Source organism: Lipophrys pholis, assembly GCF_963383615.2.
Source record: "Lipophrys pholis genome assembly, chromosome: 11".
NCBI lineage: Eukaryota > Metazoa > Chordata > Actinopteri > Blenniiformes > Blenniidae > Lipophrys > Lipophrys pholis.
In genome coordinates, this window is record NC_137631.1 from 2,081,841 (window position 1) to 2,099,409 (window position 17,569).

At 46.9% G+C, this 17,569-nt stretch overlaps 1 protein-coding gene across 6 annotated transcripts; it reads left to right on the forward strand.

Annotated features, from left to right (window-relative positions):
* Positions 1-77: 77 nt before the first annotated feature.
* syt8 (synaptotagmin VIII) lies at positions 78-14,611 on the forward strand. 6 transcript variants are annotated; one of them, XM_080475765.1, is made up of 9 exons: positions 78-190; positions 8,599-8,796; positions 9,847-10,016; positions 10,684-10,779; positions 10,850-11,017; positions 11,115-11,282; positions 12,140-12,257; positions 12,987-13,120; positions 13,997-14,611. In XM_080475765.1, the coding sequence occupies exons 2-9, from the start codon at positions 8,622-8,624 to the stop codon at positions 14,255-14,257; spliced, it is 1,290 nt and encodes a 429-aa protein (XP_080331891.1). In that variant the 5' UTR covers positions 78-190; positions 8,599-8,621; the 3' UTR covers positions 14,258-14,611. The 6 variants fall into 6 exon arrangements, with proteins under 6 accessions (XP_080331891.1, XP_080331894.1, XP_080331890.1 ...); XM_080475764.1 differs by having other exon boundaries at positions 93-258; XM_080475766.1 differs by having other exon boundaries at positions 115-258; positions 9,847-9,989.
* Positions 14,612-17,569: the final 2,958 nt, after the last annotated feature.

The window sequence follows — 17,569 nt, forward strand, 5'->3', positions numbered from 1 at the left end:
CTGTGGGTGGAGCTCCGCCTCCGCTGTGGGTGGAGTTTCTCCTCTGTGGGTGGAGCTCCTCCTCCTCTGTGGGTGGAGCTCCTCCTCTGTTTGAACTCGCAGTGTGTGCTCAGCAGGTGTGGTTGGTGCAGCAGATCAGAGTGGAGGATGAAGGACTGAGTCCACCAGGAGAGGAGACCTCCACCCTCAGGTACGTGGAGCTGGGCTGAAGACCTCCACCCTCGGGGAGTGAAGGGAGGAAGCGGACGTTCTTGTTTGGTCAGTAAACTGCCGCTCGCCGTCTGTTGACACTTTTCTTCCTCCTCCTGCTGCTTCGTGTTTCCTCCAGCGAAGCAGAACAAACGTTAGACGACTCATGAAAAGTGAAGCCCGACGACCAAACAAGCGGAAAGTCTCAAAACCTTCAAACATTTCTGTGTGAGACGAGGTGGGCGGAGCTGAAATGAAATAGTTAAAGTGCATCTGAAACTACGTCAGCCATCGTCCTCCGTCAGTGTCTGAAGAGCGTTTTCAGAATGGCAGGAATCACAAACAACCAGTAGTGGAAATGAAGCTGGAAGCAGCTTTGGTCAGGACCTCCACCCTGACCTCCACTCCGGCCCCCAGGGGTCGGGCCAATCAGGGCCTCTGGCCTGATCATGGCCCTGCTCCCAGCAGGGGGCGCTGTGGCTGATCAGATGTGGACTCTGAGCGAACTATGCTGACTTCCTGTTTGATGGCGAATATTAAGAGCTGCCGACTGAGAAAATGAGTCGTGGGCTGGAAAGTTGAGGTCAGAGAGGAGATGAATGAAACTTTGTGTTCCTTTCGATGAATTAAAACACAAATAAATACTTTTACGTCAACATTTATTTTGGTTGCCGTGGAAACAAGCCACCATGATTGAAGCCATATTTTGGCTGTGGTGCGACTGGGAGCAGTCTGAATGTTGACCTTCTTCTCAGGAACAAATACAGAAGAGTTTTCAAAGTAACAACAAAGTAAACACGTCACTGGAAAGTACAACTCTTGTACTTTCCAGACATAGGGTACTTCATATCAGGATATAAGTTTTTACTCTGAAAATGTTAGTTTTGTTTGATGAAGTTTTCCTCTCTTATGTAAGAATGAAACGAGCCCATATTCATTGAGCTGCTGGAAATATAGCGCCAACTACTGGCTGTACCTATATATTGTGCTTAGAGGAGGACACCTGTACTACACATACATTTCTTAACATTTGATTTTATATTGACTTTATATTTTCAGATTAAAATCTTCAATGGTGTCCGGGGAAGAAGAGATGATATCCAAAGTAAATTGAAACAAACATTATGTGCTCAATCTTATTTTCATATTTCCGGTAGAAATATTTCATGATGTATGTTGTGATTGAAATGAGCAAAACTTTAGTACTTCGGGAGATGTGAACTACGAAGAAGTGACTGTGGTCACTAGTCTGTTAAAGGGTTAAGATTGTAAATACTTTTCACACCAAACGGTCTGTTGTCACTTTATAGTGGTGACATCATTTCCTGAAGTCAACACATACAGTACACAATATAACTTATATATACTCTCGCCATAACAGTCTTTACCGAATATATGAGCTTCCCTCACTGGGAAGCTGCTCTGGCTTTATTCATGCTCCCGTCATAGATGGCGTTAAATATGCAGATGAATTCAGAAATTAAATCTCTGGTTCGTGGAAAACTTTCAATACTTTCAATTGTTTGACTCGTATGCGTGTCTATATTTGGAACTCGGTGTTATTTATGTATATTTCAACATACGTACATATACACTATATCCCAACAAACAAAGCTTTCCTGACATTGAAGTTTTGGACTGAAACCACAAACTGTTGCTTTAAATTGACTTGTATTGATATTATGCTTGTTGTCTGTCACATCCACCCGTTCACTCACACCCCAAACCACCACCCTTCAGCGTTACCAACTGAGCCACAGCAGACCCCTTCACATATTATTCTTGTTCAAGAACTGAGAATCGAAACATTTAAAAGTGAATTATGAATTTTCTTGGTTGTACTTTTTTCCTGAAGATAGAAGGAAAACAAGTCAGGCAGTTTCTCACCAGGACATTTCAAACGTATTGATGCTTGTTTGTTAACATATAATGAAGTTCTCACTGCTGATTACTACAGAGACTAGAAATGGAACTGCCAAAGGCAAAACATGAAGACTCTACTAGATCCTACTGAACCTGTCACCAGTAGAAGGTGGATGTCCTCACTGGTGGACACTGTTACCAGTAGAAGGTGGATGTCCTCACTAAAGGACACTGTTACCAGTAGAAGGTGGATGTCCTCACTAAAGGACACTGTTACCAGTAGAAGGTGGACTGTCCTCACTAATGGATACTGTCACCAGTAGAAGGTGGATGTCCTCACTAAAGGACACTGTTACCAGTAGAAGGTGGATGTCCTCACTAAAAGACACTTTTACCAGTAGAAGGTGGATGTCCTCACTAAAGGACACTGTTACCAGTAGAAGGTGGACTGTCCTCACTAAAGGACACTGTTACCAGTAGAAGGTGGATGTCATCACTAAAGGATACTGTTACCAGTAGAAGGTGGACTGTCCTCACTAAAGGACACTGTTACCAGTAGAAGGTGGATGTCATCACTAAAGGATACTGTTACCAGTAGAAGGTGGATGTCCTCACTAAAGGACACTGTTACCAGTAGAAGGTGGATGTCCTCACTAAAGGACACTTTTACCAGTAGAAGGTGGATGTCCTCACTAAAGGAAACTGTTACCAGTAGAAGGTGGATGTCCTCACTAAAGGACACTGTTACCAGTAGAAGGTGGACTGTCCTCACTAATGGATACTGTCACCAGTAGAAGGTGGATGTCCTCACTAAAGGACACTGTCACCAGTAGAAGGTGGATGTCCTCACTAAAGGACACTGTTACCAGTAGAAGGTGGATGTCCTCACTAAAGGACACTGTTACCAGTAGAAGGTGGATGTCATCACTAAAGGATACTGTCACCAGTAGAAGGTGGATGTCCTCACTAAAGGACACTGTTACCAGTAGAAGGTGGATGTCCTCACTAATGGACACTGTTACCAGTTGAAGGTGGATGTCATCACTAAAGGACACTGTTACCAGTAGAAGGTGGATGTCCTCACTGGTGGACACTGTCACCAGTAGAAGGTGGATGTCCTCACTAAAGGACACTGTTACCAGTAGAAGGTGGATGTCCTCACTAAAGGACACTGTCACCAGTAGAAGGTGGATGTCCTCACTAAAGGACACTGTTACCAGTAGAAGGTGGATGTCCTCACTAAAGGACACTGTTACCAGTAGAAGGTGGATGTCCTCACTAAAGGACACTGTTACCAGTAGAAGGTGGATGTCCTCACTAAAGGACACTGTTACCAGTAGAAGGTGGATGTCCTCACTAAAGGACACTTTTACCAGTAGAAGGTGGATGTCATCACTAAAGGACACTGTTACCAGTAGAAGGTGGATGTCCTCACTAAAGGACACTGTTACCAGTAGAAGGTGGATGTCCTCACTAAAGGACACTTTTACCAGTAGAAGGTGGATGTCCTCACTAAAGGACACTGTTACCAGTAGAATGTGGATGTCCTCACTAAAGGACACTGTTACCAGTAGAAGGTGGATGTCCTCACTAATGGATACTGTCACCAGTAGAAGGTGGATGTCCTCACTAATGGATACTGTCACCAGTAGAAGGTGGATGTCATCACTAAAGGACACTGTTACCAGTAGAATGTGGATGTCCTCACTGGTGGAAACTGTTACCAGTAGAAGGTGGATGTCCTCACTGGTGGACACTGCGACCAGCCTGCTTAAGTGAACAGTGTCTTGTTGTCTCCTGCTATTATATTGACTTGGGAGTAGAAATACATGTTTGACTTACTAAAAATTACACAATTAAATAGTGAAATATATTTTTTCAACACATAGTTGTCCTCCATGTGCCACCTCATCTCAAAAACATGTGGTTTGCATCTTCTTTTCCTCAGAAGCAGATTTATGAGGGGAAAAATATATAATTTAGCTTCATCAAACAAAACTAACATTTTCAGGGTGAAAACTTATATCCTGATATGAAGTACCCTATGTCTGGAAAGTACAGGGGTTGTACTTTCCATTGATGTGTTTACTTTGTTGTTACTTTGAAAACTCTTCTGTATTTGTTCCTGAGAAGAAGGTCAACATTCAGACTGCTCCCAGTCGCACCACAGCCAAAATATGGCTTCAATCATGGTGGCTTGTTTCCACGGCAACCAAAATAAACGTTGACGTAAAAGTATTTATTTGTGTTTTAATTCATCGAAAGGAACACAAAGTTTCATTGAGGGATTTTTAGGTCTTGATGAGACGAACAAGTGAGTTTTTGGTTCAGTCTCTCTACGACGTTCCTACGGGCCGTGGTGGCTGTTCAAGTGTTTCTAGGTGGCGCTAGAGAGCACATTTTGGCACTTTGGGGGTTAATTTTAAGATTTTCTTATCGTCTGCACCAGACCTGATGAGATGCCGGATAGGGTGAGTGTTGGAGCGTTTAGTGGTCAAATTTGGACTCAATGCTACGTCAGGAGAAAGAAAGAAAGAAACCTCCTCTGGGGGGGCGGGGCTTGCTCTGGAGGGCGGGGCCTCCTCAATATAAATCCACCAAAACTGTGTTTTTCACTTTATAAACTGGAGTTAACTTTAACTTGAAGGTCGTCCATTCATCTATCTATCTTCTTCTATCGGTCTCTTGGTTTTTATTTAATGACTCTGCGATCACCTGCTTCTCAAAGAGTCGACTTCATTCTGCGTTAATGAGTTCCAGGTCAAAGGTTCTTCTTCTGGGACGTTCCTGAGGCTCGTGATCACTCAGTGGAGCTCAAACCTGTTGGTTCTTTATCTTTCCTCTGCAGCTGGAAGGAAACAGGAAGTGTTGACGGGCGTCGCTCGGTTGATTGCAACGGAAGCAGAAGAGCTGAGGAAGGAGGGAAGAAGGAGGAGGGAAGGAGGGAAGAAGGAGGAGGGAAGGAGGGAGGGAAGGAGGGAGGGAAGGAGGGAGGGAGGAGCTGTTTCCTCTCCTTGATTACACACTTTCAGAGTTATTTTGAGAAGTCCATCAGTTGCCGTCAGTCGTCTACAGACCTTCAGTCGTTGAAAGACCTTCAGTCATCTACAGACCGTCAGTGTCCTACAGACCGTCAGTCATCTAAAGACTCAGTTATCTACAGACCTTCAGTCATCTAAAGGCTGTCAGTCATCTACAGACTGTCAGTCGTCTACAGACCTTCAGTCATCTAAAGACTCAGTTATCTACAGACCTTCAGTCATCTACAGACCGTCAGTCGTCTAAAGGCTGTCAGTGTCCTACAGACCGTCAGTCATCTAAAGACTCAGTTATCTACAGACCTTCAGTCATCTACAGACCGTCAGTCGTCTAAAGGCTGTCAGTCATCTACAGACCGTCAGTCGTCTACAGACCTTCAGTCATCTAAAGACTCAGTTATCTACAGACCTTCAGTCATCTACAGACTGTCAGTCGTCTACAGACCTTCAGTCATCTAAAGACTCAGTTATCTACAGACCTTCAGTCATCTACAGACCGTCAGTCGTCTAAAGGCTGTCAGTCATCTACAGACCGTCAGTCGTCTACAGACCGTCAGTCGTCTACAGACCTTCAGTCATCTACAGACCTTCAGTCATCTACAGACCGTCAGTCGTCTAAAGACTCAGTCATCTAAAGACTCAGTCGTCTACAGACCTTCAGTCATCTACAGACCGTCAGTGGCCTACAGACTGTCAGTCGTCTACAGACTGTCAGTCGTCTACAGACGAGCTGACATGTGGGAGTCAAACATCAAAATGGAAAATCGGATTGTTTCCTCACATCAAATCAAACGACCACGAGGTTTCTGGGCGTGGTCATTTTGAGATCGTCTGCCATCTTGTGACCTGGCGTTTTGATAATAATGGACACGTGGCGTCCTTCCGGGACAACTCTCGTCCCACGTTGTCACGAACAGACGAGTGTTTCTGGTTCCAGATGTCTGGTGGACGATTCCACCGTCAGTGTGCCTCGTCTCCATGCCGTTGTTCACAAACCCTTTTTAGGCCCCGCCCACACAACATCATCCACACGCCGCTGCGTTTTAGGAGCCTGGAACCGAGTTCTAGAGTAGAGAAGTTTGCCTTGGCTTTGACATGTTGATGGCCAAGAAAATGATGTCATGGCTCCACCTCTTGACCTAAAGCCCCGCCTCCCTCTCCATGATGTCACTAAACAACATGGCGGACTACCTGCTCCAGGTGGAGCTGCAGAAGCTGCCGATGCTGTTTGGTTTAATGAGCCACATGTAGATTTGTCCAGTAGGAGGAAGAGGAGGAGGAGGAGGAGTCTCTGTCTTCTTCTGTGTTCCTGGTGTATTTCTGTGGCAGTCACAGCGCCACCTAAAGGCCTGGCGGGTTTACTACATCTTGTTCGGTGAGGTGTGGATGGACCGACCGGCAGAAACCAGGTGGTTCTCGTTGGACTGGATAGAGACTCGGGTTCCAAAGTTTTAATGAAAGGACAAAAACCCATTTTCTTCAGGAATCTTTGTGAAACAGCCTGGACTTGTTTTTGGACCTTGTGTGGTTGTGGATCAGCGGCAGCAGCAGACGTGTTGATGGGCTGTGAGCGGAGTGTTGTGGTGAAGTGCTGCTGTTTGTTCTTGGTGGAGGCCTGAACACTGGAATTCCTCCGTGGAGTCGTCACTTTGTTTGCTTCTCATCTACGTCATTGTTGTTGTTCACCTTGATGCCTCCCTCCAGCTACCAGTCCAACGCTCTGTGTGTGTGTGTGTGTGTGTGTGTGTGTGTGTGTGTGTGTGTGTGTGTGTGTGTGTGTGTGTGTGTGTGTGTGTGTGTGTGTGTGTGTGTGTGTGTGTGTGTGTGTGTGTGTGTGTGTGTGTGTGTGTGTGTGTGTGTGTGTGTGTGTGTGTGTGTGTGTGTGTGTGTGTGTGTGTGTGTGTGTGTGTGCGCTTTTTAAAGTTTTACTGACAGTAAATGTCAGTTTCATGGTGTTTGAGCAACACTTTGGTCCTGCAGTGGTGAGAACCTGCAGCCTGAGGAACCTGCAGCCTGAGGAACCTGCAGCTCTGAAGCCACATGTTTCTCTGTATGGACTCTCTGAGGCTTCCTGAAAATGACATGTTGAACCATTTTCATTCTCTGATCAATTCGGCACCAGGTGATCAGTTGAAGCTCTGCTCTTCAACAGAGGGTCCAGAACATCCAGTCTCGGGTCAGAAGAACCTAGAACAGGGCTGATCACTCACCTTAGACCCAAGGAGCTCTGGTATCAAATAAGAATAATAATAACAATTGGTTGTATCGGGGAGGAGGGGAACAGAAGTCCTGTAACAACTCACCGCTCAGGTTCAGATCGGGCCGTTCCTCCCAATCACCCGCCTCCAGGTCACCTCCAGGTCACCTCCAGGTCACCTCCAGGTCACCTCCAGGTAACCAAGTCATTCCTCCAGGTCACCTCCAGGTCAGCCAGTCGTTCCTCCAGGTCACCTCCAGGTCACCCAGTCATTGCCAACATGAGCGTTGAAGTCGCCCAGTCACTCTCCTCTCTCCATGATGTCACTCTCCTCCATGATGTCCCTCTCCTCTCTCCATGATGTCGCTCTCCTCCATGATGTTACTCCTCTCTCCATGATGTCGCTCTCCTCCATGATGTTACTCTCCTCTGTCCTCCACGATGTCACTCTCCTCCATGATGTCACTCTGCTCCATGATGTCACTCTCCTCCATGGTGTCACTTTCCTCTGTTCTACATGATTTCACTCTCCTCTCACCATGATGTCACTCTCCTCCATGCCACTCTCCTCTGACCTCCATGATGTCACTCTCCTCCATGCCACTCTCCTCTGACCTCCATGATGTCACTCTCCTCTGACCTCCATGATATCGCTCTCCTCCATGATGTCACTCTCCTCCATTAATTCACATCTCCATGATGTCACTCTCCTCTGTTCTACATGATGTCACTCTCATCTCTCCATGATGCCACTCTCCTCTCTCCATGTAACTGTCCTCCATGATGTCACTCTCCTCTCTCCATGTAACTGTCCTACATGATGTCACTCTCCTCTCTCCATGATGCCACTCTCCTCTCTCCATGTAACTGTCCTACATGATGTCACTCTCCTCTGTCCTCCATGATGTCGCCCTCTGGGCAAGACAGTCTGGAACTCGTCAACAACTACATTGATTCTTGATGTTCTTTTATCACATGTGGGCAAGGCTGCTGGTACAAAGCAAGTCCAGTTTCAGAACCAGGAAACCTTACGTCACTGACTTGTGCTCACTGTGCTGAGCGTCATGCCCCCGGGGAACACCAGAACCCTTCTCCTGGTTAAAACATGGCTGCTGGACCTCAGGGGGTCTGCTGAGGGGGCGGAGACATCTCGGTTCTTATCAGTAATAAAAACCAAAATGAAAACCTCCTATAATTTCTCTTCCACTTCGTCTTCTCAGGTCACAGGAATAAAAATGATCTGTGGTTGAAATGTGAGAAAATGTTGTCGGCATGAAAAGACGATTGAACTCGTTCCTCATGTTCTTCTAGAACTCTTCCTCCTCCTCATCATCATGCCGAACATCCACAAAGCAAAACCCACCAGGGCCCAGTCAAGGACCACCACCAGACTCACCCCCACCAACTCCACCTCCACTCACCCCACCGTCTCTACCTCCACCCACCCCACCAACACCACCGTCAACCCGGCTGAGGCCTTCTTCACCGACCTACTCAACCAGATCCCCCGTAGGTCACCTGGAAACACCTGGTTCTTCAACACACTTGGTTCTTCTAAACATTTGGTTCTTCTAAACACTTGGTTCTTCTGAACACCTGGTCCATGTAACACTTGGTTCTTCAAAATGCTTGGTTCTTCTAAACACCTGGTCCATGTAACACGTGGTTCTTCAAAACACTTGGTTCTTCTAAACATTTGGTTCTTCTAAACACTTGGTTCTTCTGAACACCTGGTCCATGTAACACTTGGTTCTTCAAAACACCTGGTTCTTCTAAACACTTGGTGCTTCTAAACACTTGGTTCTTCTAAACATTTGGTTCTTCTAAACACTTGGTTCTTATAAACACCTGGTTCTTCTAAACATTTGGTACTTCTATACACTTGGTTCTTCTAAATACCTGGTTCTTCTAAACACCCAGTTCTTCTAAACATTTGGTTCTTCTAAACATTTGGTTCTTCTCAACACCTGGTTCTTCTAAACACCCGGTTCTTCTAAACACCCGGTTCTTCTAAACACTTGGTTCTTCTAAACACTTGGTTCTTCTGAACACCTGGTCCATGTAACACTTGGTTCTTCAAAATGCTTGGTTCTTCTAAACACCTGGTCCATGTAACACGTGGTTCTTCTAAACACTTGGTTCTTCTGAACACCTGGTCCATGTAACACTTGGTTCTTCAAAATGCTTGGTTCTTCTAAACACCTGGTCCATGTAACACGTGGTTCTTCAAAACACTTGGTTCTTCTAAACATTTGGTTCTTCTAAACACTTGGTTCTTCTAAACACTTGGTTCTTCTAAGCACCTGGATCTTCTAAACATCTGGTTTCTCTAAATGCTTGGTTCTTATAAACACTTGGTTCTTTTAAATATGTGGTTATTTTAAACACCTGGTTCACGTAAACACTTAGTACTTCTAAACCCTTGGTTCTTCTAAATATCTGGTTCTCCTAAACAACTGGTTCACGTTCTATAAATGACCAAACTAAAGCTCAATATTAAGTTAATGTCAAATGTTCAGACTGTGTTTATAAACTCCACTGACTCTGCCGACTCTGCAGTTCCTCGATGGGCGGTCTTTACCATCTTCTCCGCCGGCGGCCTGCTGATGGTGATCTGCTGCTTGTGTGTCTGCATCAAGTGCTGCTGCAAAGAGAAGAAGAAGAAGAAGAAGAAGAAAGACGAGCAGATGAACCTGAAGGAGGTGAACGGGAAGTCGACCTCCACTCTGGTGTGTGACGCAATCCTGCACTGCACCTACTGCATGAGTCTGATCTTTACTGTAGCCTACCAGGTGAGGACAGGTGAGGACAGGGACACCAGGACAGGTGAGGACATATGAGGATGGGTGAGGACAGATGAGAACAAGGACACAATGACAGATGAGGATAGGTGAGGACAGGGACCCCAGGACAGGTGAGGACATATGAGGATGGGTGAGGACAGATGAGAACAAGGAAACCAGGACAGATGAGGATAGGTGAGGACAGGGACACCAGGACAGGTGAGGACATATGAGGATGGGTGCGGACAGATGAGAACAAGGACAGATGAGGATAGGTGAGGACAGGGACACCAGGACAGGTGAGGACATATGAGGATGGGTGCGGACAGATGAGAACAAGGACAGATGAGGATAGGTGAGGACAGGGACACCAGGACAGGTGAGGACATATGAGGATGGGTGAGGACAGATGAGAACAAGGACACCAGGACAGATGAGGATAGGTGAGGACAGGGACACCAAGACAGGTGAGGACATATGCGGACAGGTGAGGACAGGTGAGGACAGGTCTCCAGTCCTGGTCAGTAGTTCACCTCACATCATGTTTTGGAATGGAACCAGCCACAGTCCAGAACTTGAGAAGTTCCATCCTCCAGATTTGTTCCTCTTCCAGATCCAGTCTGACGGAGCAGAAGCAAACTACGGTTCCACCAAGACGTACCGCGGGAAGCTGCTGTATTCTCTGGAGTACGACGCCGCTCTGTCTGAGGTGAGGACTCGGTTCTCCTAACGGTTCCACCTGGAGCTCCAGGAACGCTGACGCCGCTCTGCATCCTCAGCTCATCGTGGGGATTAAACAGGCCAGCGGCCTGAAGGCCATGGATTTCGGAGGAAGCTCGGACCCGTACGTGAAGGTCTACGTCCTCCCCAGCAAGGCCAAGATCTGCGAGACCAAAGTCTTCAAAAGTACTTTGAACCCCGTTTTCAACGAGCAGTTCAGCTTCCAGGTACCAGAAAGCCCAATGGGAAATGAACGCATTTGTCTTTCTTCATCAATAAACGTCTTCACGTTGACCTTTGAACTGAAGCGAGCGATTCCTGCAGATATCCAAGTCCGCCCTGCTGAAGTCCACGGCGGTGATGAAGGTGTTCGACTTTGACCGATTCTCTAAACACGAGATCATCGGCGAGCTGCGGCTGGAGCTCTGCAGCGTCGACTGGAACCACGTGATGGAGGAGTGGCAGGAGCTCGCCGAGCCCGCCGCCTTCGAGGTGCGTCTGTCACACTGCTCACACACAAGACCTCATCATCACATGACCTCATCCTCACATGACCTCATCATCACACAACCTCATCATCACACGACCTCATGTTCACATGACCTCATCTTCACATGACCTCATCATCACACGACCTCATGTTCACATGACCTCATCTTCACATGACCTCATCATCACACGACCTCATGTTCACATGACCTCATCTTCACATGACCTCATCTTCACACGACCTCATCTTCACATGACCTCATCATCACACGACCTCATGTTCACATGACCTCATCTTCACATGACCTCATCCTCACATGACCTCATCATCACACAACCTCATCATCACACGACCTCATGTTCACATGACCTCATCTTCACATGACCTCATCTTCACATGACCTCATCATCACACGACCTCATCATCACATTACCTCATCTTCACACAACCTCACCATCACATGACTTCATCATCACATGACCTCATCTTCACATGACCTCATCTGCACACGACTTCATGTTCACACAACCTCATCTTCACACAGCTTCATCTTCACATGACCTCATTCCTCGTTCCGTTCTATTCCACTCTTTTCTGTTCTGTTCTGTTCTGTTCCGTTCCGTTCCATTCCGTTCCGTTCCGCTCCACTCCATTCGGCTCCATTCTGTTCCATTCTGCTTCGTTCTGTTCCGCTCTGTTCCGATCTGCTCCATTTTGTTCCATTCTTTTTGTGTGGTGGAACCTTTTGAGCTCCACTTTGCTTCTCGGTGGATTTCATGGATTCATTGGCTTTTCTGACAAGTTCTCCACGTTGGTGCTTCTGAAGTGTTCTAACTGGAGGAAGATGTTTGTGCTGCAGGAAGAAAACCTGGGTGAGATCTGCTTCTCCCTGCGTTACGTCCCGACGGCCAGCAAGCTGACCGTGGTCATCCTGGAGGCCAAGAACCTGAAGAGCATGGACATGAACGGCAGCTCAGGTCAGACACGCTCCTCCTGCTGCTCCTGCTCCTCCTCCTTCTCCTCCTCCTGCTCCTCCTCCTGCTCCTCCTGCTCCTCCTCCTGCTCCTCCTGCTCCTCCTGCTCCTGCTCCTCCTCCTCATGCTCCTCCTCCTCCTGCTCCTCCTGCTCCTCCTCCTCCTGCTCCTCCTCCTTCTGCTCCTCCTGCTCCTGCTCCTCCTCCTCCTGCTCCTCCTCCTCCTACTTCTGCTCCTGCTCCTCCTCCTGCTCCTCCTCCTGCTCCTCCTGCTCCTCCTGCTCCTCCTGCTCCTCCTGCTCCTCCTCTTCCTATGGCATGGCTCGGTTGGTAGAGCGGTCGTCTCCCAATCGGAAGGTTGCAGGTTCGATTCCCATCTCTGCCTGCCTACATGGGCAGGCAGAGATGGGCAGGCAGAGTGCCTTGCCTTGGGCAAGACACTGAACCCCAAACCCACCTTGCAGCCTCCGAGCGTGTGAATGTGTGTGAATGGGTGAATGTGATGAACCATGTAAAGCGCTTTGGGGCTGCTGTCAGCGGCTGCTGTCCATTTGCTCTCCTCGTCTTCCTCCTGTCTTCTTCCTGTGAGAGAGATTAAAAGAACATCATTCAGTTCAGCCTCAGGAAAAAGTGTCACCTTGTGCGCCTTAAGCTGGGAACTGGGAACTGGAAACTCTCCCAGTCTCCAGCTACATGAACACAGTGACACAATGAGCGTCTCATCATCCTGCAGACCCCTACGTGAAGGTGCAGCTGGCTCTGGACAAGAGGAAGTGGAGGAAGAGGAAGACGTCGGTGAAGAAGAAGACACTGAGTCCGTACTTCAACGAGTCCTTCACCTTCGACGTGGCGCTGAGTCAAATACAGGTACATGTTCTACAGCAAGGTCGTCTATCTTCATTACAAGGTCGTTCAGCTTCATCACAAGGTCATCTGGCTTCATTACAAGGCCGTTCAGCTTCATCACAAGGTCATCTGGCTTCATTACAAGGTCATCTGGCTTCATTACAAGGTCATCTAGCTTCATTACCTGGTCGTGCGGCTTCATTACAAGGTCATCTGGCTTCATTACAAGGCCGTTCAGCTTCATTACAAGGTCATCTAGCTTCATTACAAGGTCGTGCGGCTTCATTACAAGGTCATCTGGCTTCATTACAAGGTCATCTAGCTTCATTACAAGGTCATCTGGCTTCATTACAAAGCCGTTCAGCTTCATTACAAGGTCATCTAGCTTCATTACAAGGTCATCTGGCTTCATTACAAGGTCATCTAGCTTTATTACAAGGTCATCTAGCTTCATTACAAGGTCATCTAGCTTCATTACAAGGTCATCTGGCTTCATTACAAGGTCATCTAGCTTCATTACAAGGTCATCTAGCTTCATTACAAGGTCATCTAGCTTCATTACCTGGTCGTGCGGCTTCATTACAAGGTCATCTAGCTTCATTACAAGGTCATCTGGCTTCATTACAAGGCCGTTCAGCTTCATTACAAGGTCATCTAGCTTCATTACAAGGTCTTTCAATAATCACTGTTCATTGTTTGAAGATATTTGTTTCGATAGACCAAAGTGTTGTTCTGCTTAGAACTGTATTTGCTGAGTTACAATGAGTAAGTAGAGCAACTCCTCCCCCTCCCCCACCCTCCCCCCTCCCTCTCCTCATTTCGTTGTGGTGTTGTACAGAGGAACTTCATGTTAGTTTGCTGATTTTCCCTGAATGGTTCTCTGTGGTTCTCCTCCAGAGGGTGAACCTGGTGATCTCGGTGTGGGACCATGACGCCGTGACCAGGAACGACGCCATGGGAAAGATCTACCTGGGCTGCGACGCCACGGGGAACCAGCTGAGGCACTGGGCGGACATGTTGTCGAACCCGCGGCGCCCGGTGGCCCAGTGGCACACACTGCTGACGCCCGAGCAGGTCAACGCCACCCTGAGCCTGAAGAAGAGGATCCCCATCCCCGGGAAGCTGGTGGAGAGCAGCCAGCGCTTCTTCCCTCACTGAGTCACATGACGAGTCGCATGACGAGTCACATGTCCTGAACAGAACCTCCAGGACGGGTCAGCACATGACCACAATGTCATCAGAGCTCACTTGTATCATTTGTTACCACTCACCATTACAATCAGTCCATTTTAAAATCAATACACTGCAAAAGTCACCAAGTTCATTCTTCTTGTTTTGAGTCAAAACGTCTCGTTCCTCCGGAGGTGGAAGTGAAAAACATGACAAACCTGAGAAAATAGCAATAGAACACGAGGATGGAGCGTTTGGGGGATTTTGTACTTGTTGTTTTTTTAAACTGTTATTCAAATAGTTAGATAGGTGGTTATTTTCAGGAACAGAAGAAAAGGAATGAAAAAGAAAAAAATTAAAGGAGAAAAGAAAAAACAGATGAGAAAAATGATCTCGTGTTGCTGAAACGCAGAGCGACTAAATATATAATAGTTAAAGAGTTAAACTAAAATAGCAAAGATGCATAAAATAGCTCAAGTTAGGATGGTGAGGGCAATGAGGATGGTGATGAGGATGTGATGAGGATGGGGACGGTGAGGATTATGAGGATGGTGAGGATGAGGGCGAGGAGGGTGAGGATGAGGGCGAGGAGGGTGAGGATGATGAGGATGAGGGCGAGGAGGGTGAGGATGATGAGGATGGTGAGGATGGTGAGGATGAGGAGTCCAGAATCAGCTGCCATCAGGAGGTCATTAGTGATTTTGACCGCTGGTGTTTCGGTGCTATGGAGTGGACGGGAACCGGACTGGACGTTTTCCTTGAGGTTATTATGGGATACGTGAGAGTGGAGTTGGGAGGCATCAGTCTTGTCCAGGTTTTTGGAGATGAAGGAAATTGTACCCAGAACACTTTAGGAATGAAAACTACATTTTAGTTGTTGAAAGATGTTGTTTTATCATTTCAGAGTATTTACATGTTGTGTGGCGCCGACACTTTTTATTTGGTGGGAAATTGTAAAAACGTCTCTTCTGGTCATAAAGGTTTCAGACATGCAACTTAAATTAACAGTATTAATGTGCTTCCTACTGCCATCTGCTGGCAAGGAATGGTATTTACATTTGCTGATCATCAACGTCTGTTTCTCGTACCTCAATATACAAGAAATGCCTCGACCCGAACCCTGAAACAAATTCTACATCTCCACACACTGCATGCATCAGACTGGACATCGTTAGGAGGATGGACACGAGTCGGGAAGAACTCTGTGAAGAACAACTCTGTGTGAGGAACTCTGTGTGAAGAACTCTGTGAGGAAGAACTCTGTGTGAGGAAGAACTCTGTGTGAGGAACTCTGTGAAGAACAACTCTGTGTGAGGAACTCTGTGTGAAGAACTCTGTGAGGAAGAACTCTGTGTGAAGAACTCTGTGAAGAACAACTCTGTGTGAGGAACTCTGTGTGACGAACTCTGTGTGACGAACTCTGTGAGGAAGAACTCTGTGTGAAGAACTCTGTGAAGAACAACTCTGTGTGAAGAACTCTGTGTGAGGAACTCTGTGTGAAGAACTCTCTGAGGAAGAACTCGCTGAGGAAGAACTCTCTTTGAAGAACTCTGTGAGGAAGAACTCGCTGAGGAAGAACTCTCTTTGAAGAACTCTGTGAGGGAGAACTCTGAGGGAGGAACTCTGAGAGGAAGAACTCTGTGTGAAGAACTCTGAGAGGAAGAACTCTGTGTGAAGAACTCTGTGAGGGAGAACTGTGTGAGGAACTCTGTGAAGAAGAACTCTGTGTGAGGAACTCTGAGAGGAAGAACTCTGTGTGAAGAACTCTATGAGGGAGAACTCTGTGTGAAGAACTCTGTGTGAAGAACTCTGTGTGAGGAACTCTGAGAGGGAGAACTCTGTGTGAGGAACGCTGTGTGAGGGAGAACTGTGTGTGAAGAACTCTGATCATTGTTTCTTCCTGGGGTCCGATGATAAAACCAAGAAAACATTTAAAAACCACATTTTTAAACAACAGACATTAAAAATGCATATAAACACTTTGCAGTAATAATAATAATATGAATACTAATAAAACAAATCTCTACACATCACGCAGTGGTACAAAGCAGTTAAACATTACATTTTATATAGAAGTACTTTTATCTTCCTTTTATAAAATAAAGTATTTTCCGTGTCTCTGATATTAAAAGGAAGTGAGTTCCAGGTCTCTGCTCCTCTGGAAGCAGTACTTCCTTCCATGCAGTTAGTTCTGTGCTGAGGGACGTGTCCACGTCCCCCGATGTCGCTCGGCCGGTCAGATAATTGTGACCGAAACCCTTGAATCTTATTGATAAAAGTATCTTTCCTCTCCGTCCGTCAAAACTTCATGCATAAACACCAGAAGACTCACTTGTAGTTTTGTGTCCCCCATAAGCCAAGACAGTTTCTAATGCGTCTCTGGAACCTCAGTTTGAAACGGACAGTGGAGCCGCTCTGTCCTGAGCCTTCTGAGGTGTCCTGAGCTGCGTCTCTGTCGCGTTGGACCACAGTACCGCACAGTAATGAGGGTGAGACAACACAATGCTGTGAACAACAGTTTGAAGAACAGGACGGTAAGTTACCGTGTACAGTTACAGTAAGTTACTGTACAGTTGGACAGTGAGCAGAACATTTCTGAGCCATAGCGGTACCTCTGTCCATCATGCCAACAGTGTGACTGGTCCAGTCTCATACCCAGCAGCTTGACTTTAGAGACCTGCTCTACTGCGCCCTCTAGTGAAGGATGAAGAGCATTGGTACCTGGCTCAACACACACGTTACTGAATACAATGCTTTTAGTTTGGGATGTGTTCAGCATTAGTTTATTAATTTTCCTCCACTGCACTGCCGGGTCTAACTCCTCCTCTGGAGTGCTGCTCTACTCACATATTGTTGTTGAAGAAGAAAACAGAGTGATGTCATCAGCATACATTACAATACGGGCCTTCATCACTGAGAGTGGGAAGGCATTTTTGAATATAGAAAATAAAAGTGGGAAGAACTCTGTGAAGAAGAACTCTGTGTTTCCCTGAACAGATCAATCAAGCTGAGTCAGCGCAAAGTTGTGCTGCCGCGTCAGGCCTCCAGAGAACTTCCTCATTAAAAGCTCATCGGAGTGTGATAAGATGAGAGTGAGGTGCACCTTGAGGGAGGTTCTCTCATTCAGAGTGGAGTGGGTGTGTCGGTGACGGGTTGGGGTGTTGGGGATGTGGGAGGTGTTAGAGGAGGAAAGGGCGGTGATGTCACGGGGGGGGGGGGAAATGATTGACAGGACGACCGTCCTCCTCTTTAACCACGCCCACAAGAGAGTGATAATATTAGACACCTTTCCAGCTCACA